Raw genomic sequence first — 7182 nt, 5'->3', positions numbered from 1 at the left:
CTTTCAACAGAGTTAGCCAATTTCTCTGATAAAAGAACTTCTGTCTCTTTCTGCAATCTCTTTGTGTATTTATCTCCAAAGGACTGTGAATACAGGAGAGATTCTACTCAGCCCTTCTTTGGGGAACTCATCTAGAAATGGAACTGCAGGAATGGAGAGGGAGGAAAGGGAAACAGGATGTGACTCGAGTAGCTGCATAGTGGCCACAGATGTCCAGTGCTAGACAGACAGTGATGTCAGGTGGGTCATGCCCTCCCATTAGTGCACAAAAAGAGGACAATGTTGGCATTTCTGAAACTGCTCTGAATTGGATTTGCTTAACAGATACCATCAGTAAAAGTACTCCTTTCCCGAACTGATGCCACTTACCATGCATCTTCCTCACATTCTTCTAGCTGTTTTTAATCTTGTCCCATCCTTCTTTTTACAGGGGAGCAAAAATTCTTTGCCAAGTATCATTCTTTCAGTTTTGTTTCCTCTTCTCTTCCAAGATTAAATAAAGTGAACATTTAGCTGAATAGTTTTGTATTTTTTGAACCCAATTCTTCTTTTATCCAATTGAGCTCCTTCTGTGACCTTGGAAAAAAAAAAGTGAGCTACAGTTTACACTGTGAAGAGGTTGATATGGGTCAGTTCTCCAAGGTTATTCTTAATTCAACGGCTATGTAAACTGTTGATGTCAGTGACTGGAGGCTCTCTAGGACATTAGATATATGATGATTACATGATAGAAAATGCAACATATTGCATTGCAGAAAATGCAACAGAGTCCAGTTCTATGCTGTCATAGAAGACCACACATGAAGAGTTTAACATACCAACCTAGTGACAGAAAAAATTACAAAAATAAATGCCAGTCCAATTGAATGCTTGAGGCGGTGCTCTCGACTTTCTCTCATGCTCTAGGAAGGGGTGCACGTCCTCCATGTCTCATGTAATCCCCACCAGCCACATGGAAATGTCTCCAATACACCTCAGAGTGTTTCAAGTACCACTGCCCTATAATTCATGATGTGATAAATGTGATTCCTGCTAATTAAATTGTAACTATATTAACAAAATTGTATTTAGAAGACAATTGTTAGAGAGTGAGGGGGGAGATGGGTGAGACAGGGCAAAGGACATCTTCCAGATGTTGGGAGTTGAAGAAGGAGGTTGGAAGAAAGTCAAACAAGAATAGTAGAAGGACGTAGGTCTGACAAGCAGCATCTAGAAATAGAAAGTTTCGACCTTGAAATGGGCCAAAATTGGATAATTCCAAGCATGGGACTCAATTAAAGTCTTGTAATGGAAAACATCTGCTCAGTCACACAGTGCACCTGCGCTACCTGCAGGTCACACCTCGGTCACTGAGGAAGACGATGAGCCTTCATCGGAAATAAGACCCTCAAAAGGATGAGAGACCCCCTAAGCCATTAGTAGAGCATGCGTCGTACAACATAGTGACCTAGATTTTAGGAATAGAAACTAGGAGGAGTTTTCTAGAAACTTCTGTAGCCTACAGTATATAAGTGGGATTGTTAGCCTGGATGCTTTGGTACGTGAGGAATGGGAGCCACTCCCCGTATCCCCGGTCGGAGGGGGCCCCTCCCCGGTCGGTTTTGCTTATGCTTTATACGAACCTCAATTATACTAAATTACTTACTGCCAAATTTTGTATATTTTTAAATATATGCGCTTTGATTGTATTAATCTCCAATACTTTAATTGTCATTTCCAATACTTTGATTGTATTCATTTTGTTACTATTAAAAATTTACTATTAAATTTAAACTTGTTGCTTGATAAATTGGAAAAATAGAACATCATTCATAACACTAAAAACCTTTCAGCTGCAGCAAAATATTACCTCATATCTCACAGAGGGAATTTGGGATGAGTCTGAGGCTTGTGCTTGAGTAGTGAAGTGATTTGGAATGGAGCAGAAGGGTTGCAGAAGGGTTGAATTTGTATTTTCATTATTAATTTCTGAAGGAAGTAAGCAAAGTGGTTTTAGTCTGTAGAAGCATTTCCAAGGTGCCTTGACAAAATGCTCGTGTGCAATTCCCAGAGAAAAAAGGGGTTTTGAAGATGTTTAATGATGAATTCTTTTAACAGACAGTGTTGAGCCCTCTATTCCTTCAGTGCAGTGACTAATGTGTGCAAGTGGCTATCTTAGCCTTGAGAATAAAGAGCGTGGTCCTCCTAAGAAGGTAGCTAGAATGCATTCAAGGGGAAGAAAGTGGCTTGAGGAGACTCTTGGCCATCAGAGGAGAATTTGAGGAATGGGATGTTCCCCAAATGACCACCAGAGACCCTCGAGAAACCCCTACTCTCCTGTCAGTAACTTCTGAGAAGTGATTTAAATATGCCAAGTAATTTGAGGGAATGTTTAGCCTGTGAGTTTCAGCAAAGTGTTACTTAGTTCCATGTTTGCAAACTAGTAGGTGAGATTTCTGAGGGAGCAGGTGTTAGAAAAGTGATCCCCCACGCACCCAGCACTGAAATAAAGTCATGCCTCCTTTCTCACGCTGAGCTGGCACTGGGGATGGGGCCCTGCTGGGTAACCTCCATTGTAGTCACTTCTACTGAAAGGTGAAAATTAAACCTTTCCCAGCCGTTCCCTCTCGTTTCCCTTTTTTAGGGGCCAAAGCTCTGTGCCACAGGTGGCCTGCGTGTGTGCAGAGCAATGCAGTCCCCACAAAGCCCTGGGTTTTCCCCCAAGTCGTCATAACGTGTTCCCAGGTGTGCCCAGCTGTGGCAGGTGAAAGAGCCCGCAGCGCAGTGGGCGCCGTGCCCTGCCCAGCCGGGGCTCTCTGGCACAGAGCAGCAGCAGCGCCAGCACCTTTCAACCCGCTCCCGCCTTGGCTTCACCGGGGAGACACAAGCCTCTGGAAATCAGCACCGCCAGCCACATGCCCAGCTTGGAGCAGCTCCTGCAGGCAGGCAAATCCTGCCTGTTCGACTGCTACCAAATAGGAATAAAGGCAGAGGCAGAGACACAGATAGAGAGAAGCCCTGGGCTTGTCCAAATAGGCGAATGTATGGGGGAATGTGTTAGGAATTATTACAGCTGTTATGCCAATACTGCCTGCTCTCCTGCCCTTTTCTCTCTTCACATTTCCTTTCCTTTTCCCTCTCACGTTTTCACCTGTTCCCACTCACAATTCTCACAGTTTTACGGTCATGTTTCCCTCCCAAATTTTACTTATTTCCTCCACCCTTTTTAGGTCACTCTCCTCACACTTTTTGTCTCACATTTCCACACCATCCCACTCGTTTCCTGTTGTTTTTCTCCCCTCATGTTTCTCACAATTTTTCTCTCACATACCCTGCCCTTTTGTGCCTTCATGTTTCTCTCCTTTTCTCATGTTTCTCAAAATGTTCTCCTCACATTTCTCACTTTCCCCCTCATGTTTCCCACCCTTTTCCTCTCACATTTCTCATACTTTCCCCTTCACATTTATCATGCTTTCCTCTCACGTTCCTGTAGCCATGGAAAGGGGTTTTAACCCTTTAAGTGCGGCGGAAATAAGATGCACAGCTACATGGTCGTCTTTCATGACAGGAAGAAAGAGACAAGTTTATTCAGAAACACACTTGCTTTTATAGCATGACTCGCAATTCCAAGGGTAGAGAGAAGGTGATTGGTTCAGAGAGAAGACACCCCATTCCCAGGGCCTGGTCATGCACAATAACAGGTGTTCTATCTTTGTTATTAATTCCTTTTTATTTTGACCAAATTATCACCCTGGGAGAAATTCTCCCTAGCCTTGAGCTGGACCAGCTTATCGGCTGGGAACAGAGCTGAAAAGCTCCAGCCTGGAATATTTTTCAGGCTGTAATTTTCTTACTTTCTCAATATGTGTCCCACACTGTGGTTAAAAAAGGAAAAAGCAAGCACAACTACTTGGGCACAGCTTTGGTGGGTCATTTTTATCTAATTCTTTTTTTTCTTTTTCCTTTCTTTTTCTATAAAATTGAACCTCAGAGGATTCAACCTCCATTTTGATAGATATTTATCACCTATCTAACCATTTCACGAAAAAATTGCTTTCCTTCAGGAACGGAGCTCCAACAGTGTTCAAAAAGCAAATGAGAAATGTCAGGCATGGCTGGAGGCCAAAATGGCACGTTGCTGAAATGGTTACCTGCCACTTTCCTTCTGAGGCCACCAAAAGTACAGCAGATACTGATGAGCTGCAGGGATATTTTTAGAAAGGCACCTTGGTGGAAGTGGTGCCAGCAGATGGCAATGGGATTTTGTCCAGTGGCTCCCAGGACATGGGACAGGTGGGAAAGACAGTGGGATCAATAAGTATTTGCACCTCACCCAGACAGGAGTTGGGCTCTGGCAAGGAACTTTTTGTTCCACCATTTCAATTCCCACAATTCCAAAAGACCAAATATCCACTTTGGGGCCATATGGTTGACCTGTCATGATTTCAGGTGCCACCCACCCAGAAGCGCTGGCCACTGAGTTCTGTCTACTCTGCTCAGGGGTGAGCTGAGCAAAGAGGCCAAAATCAGCTGTGGAGAAAACAACACACCACGAAAGCCAGCTCTAATTAGGAAACCAAGCTAAAGAATTCCCCACTCTCACTCTAAGAATGAGCTGTTGATGAATCTCCTGGAGAACTGGCCATGCTCAGTTTCCTTAGGGCTTTAGACAAGGAGTAGGGAATTGGCCAATTCCAAGAAAACCCAGGATTTTAAACACTGCTCAGAACAGTGGCTTTTAATCCCCTGAAGGTTTACATTGTATCTCCCTCCCTCTGGAAGGGACACACACAGACCAATGCCACTCTTGACTGCTTGTGCTTCCCTATCATACCTCTGTGCATGTTGCAGCTGTGCCTTCAGCTCAAAGCAGGGGCCCCTGCACTCCCACCAGCAGCATTTTTGGGGAGCTGGCAGTCACTCAAAGCAGCCCCACACCCCACATCCCTAGAACACTGCCCCTGACCAAGAATATACTGACCCAGTTTGACAGAGCCATTGGTTCTGAGAAGGATGTTGCAGCTCTTCACATTTTGATGGATCACACAGTTTATGTGAAGAAAATTGAGTCCTTGCAGGCATTGGGAAGGAAAACAGAAACAGGAGGGCAAAAATTAGTCATGTGAGTTCACAAGAAAGCAAACAACTCGAAATGGTTCCCTTTCCAGGGGAATGGGGAGTAATGGCAGAACACAGTGCCAGTGAGAGGAAGAACTTGCTGCTCCAACACCAGCAGAGCAGGACCTTTCTAAGGAAAGGCATGTCAGCTTTTGGAAGAGCAGCAGCAACTGCTGTTGTAGACTGTGCCCTGCAAACCAGCCAGAATGACTGCTGCTGCAGTGGATGTGCTCTCCATGCAGGGGACAAACGATTTTGACAAAAAAGAAAACGTCCCTCCCCTTGGTGTGAAGTGGATTACTTTGGGTGACAAGCCGCATAACAAAGGCTTACTGTTGGCATCAGCACAGATTTGGAAGCATCACATCAGTCACCTTTCAGAAGCAAACAGCATTTTGGGTGCACTACTATCCTTTTTGAGACCTGTGAGAAATGAGTCTCTCGATTTTCTTTGTTATTCATTTCAAATCCTGCCACCAGCACCTTTGTTTTTACAGACAAGGAATGCAGTGCAGACAGGCTCGAGGTAAATATTTAGAGAGGCAGGGTGGAGAACAGCAAATACAAATACAAGAGACATAGAGAGAATACAACAGCAGGAGATCAGAGTACAGGAATAGAGGACAGTGATTTCTGGGGCACTGGCACACAGTTCACTTGAGATGCTTTTACTTCCCCATAGCATACCAGCAACACAGAAACAAAGTTTGGCACATGAAATCTCTGCAGTTCTGAGCCCCAGTTTCCCAAACAATCCTGACCAAGCCCTTGGAAGCACAGGTGGAATCCCTGACCTCCCGACTGACAGCTGCCATCTCATCTTCAGACAGGTACATCTTGCTGATGACATCTCTCAGAGTGCCTCCATCCATGTACTCCATCACCAGCCAGAATTGCTTATCCACAAGGTAGCTGAAAGAAGGAAACAAGGCTGTGGATATGAACGTGCATGGCTGTGTTGCTGTTTGGAAAAGACAAGCGTCATTGTTGTTCCCGGGTCTCTTTGTGATGAGGACACAATGAAAGGAATAGACATTCCCTCTAGGCTGTGCAGTGTTTCCAATCTGTGCAGACTCAAGGAGAATGACACATCTGTGAAAAAGAGATGTGTTAGATGGCCAGAAAATGAAAAGGGTAGTTCAGTAACAGATAAAAACCCTGTCACACATGGTATTTCTGGAAAAAAAGCACCTAGTGTCCCTGGCATGCACATCAATGGAAAAGAGGGGACACAATCCAAGTGAAATCCTTGGTGCTTTATCCACATGTAAGAAAACACTTGAAATAAAGGAAGCCCCAAAACAACATGAAGGAGGTGAACATACAAGCTATTGATTTACTAAGATATGGTTGATCCAGGGTTTTAAACAATTTGCAAACTACACGTGCCAGGGAAGACTCATGCAGACAAGATGCACTCTCTTCCCATCCATTGATGATGAGCAGAACAATAATAATGTATTAATAATTTACAGTTTTCTGCCAGTGACCAAACTGGGATTTTATATTGCATGTTTGCAGTATGTAAACAAACAGTCATGGGAGAAAAGCACAACAACTCACCTGTCTAAATAGTTGAGCAGGTTGGGATTCCTATTCTTCTCCATGAGCATGAGTTCATTGATGGTTATTTCTTTACTTGTCAGTCCTTGAAGATTTATTTTCTTTATGGCCACCTAAAATGACATGGAAAATCAGTAACTTGAGAAGGTGGTGGCATAAGACCAGAAAGGACATGGAGTGAGTGATTTTGCAATGACACAGCTGAGCTGAGCCAAAATGCCTTGTGATTAGACATTGGAGTAATTAGGAACTGACATTCCAACAGCCCATTTCTCTGCTCCCTTGGGGGCCAGTTACAGGACACATGGCCATTGATGTTTTGCCTTGTCCACTTGATAACAAAGATGTCTTTACTGTCACCCACAAAGCTCTGCCCACACTCTCTGCTGCTCTGTCTGGGATTCAGAAGTCATCTGTGCCTTGGTACTCTCTGGATACATCCTGGGCTCTAAGCAGGGCTTGGGGCTTTTAGGGACTCCTTGCACATCTCTCTCAATGTGCAGTTCCCAAGTGCAGCACTGC

The 7182-nt window shown here is 44.3% G+C and overlaps 1 protein-coding gene across 1 annotated transcript; it reads right to left on the bottom strand.

Annotated features, from left to right (window-relative positions):
• Positions 1-4126: 4126 nt before the first annotated feature.
• On the bottom strand, positions 4127-6710 carry LOC148219621 (serine/threonine-protein kinase PAK 3-like). Its single transcript, XM_088156424.1, has 4 exons — positions 6661-6710; positions 5894-6009; positions 4961-5062; positions 4127-4509 (listed from the first exon to the last, which is right to left on the bottom strand). Exons 1-4 carry the CDS (start codon positions 6708-6710, stop codon positions 4127-4129), a joined length of 651 nt encoding a protein of 216 aa, XP_088012550.1.
• Between the last annotated feature and the right edge of the window lie 472 nt (positions 6711-7182).

This window comes from Sturnus vulgaris, chromosome Z, assembly GCF_052056855.1.
Source record: "Sturnus vulgaris isolate bStuVul1 chromosome Z, bStuVul1.hap1, whole genome shotgun sequence".
NCBI lineage: Eukaryota > Metazoa > Chordata > Aves > Passeriformes > Sturnidae > Sturnus > Sturnus vulgaris.
Note: the sequence above shows the minus strand (reverse complement) of the source record. Positions and strands in the feature narration are given on the sequence as shown.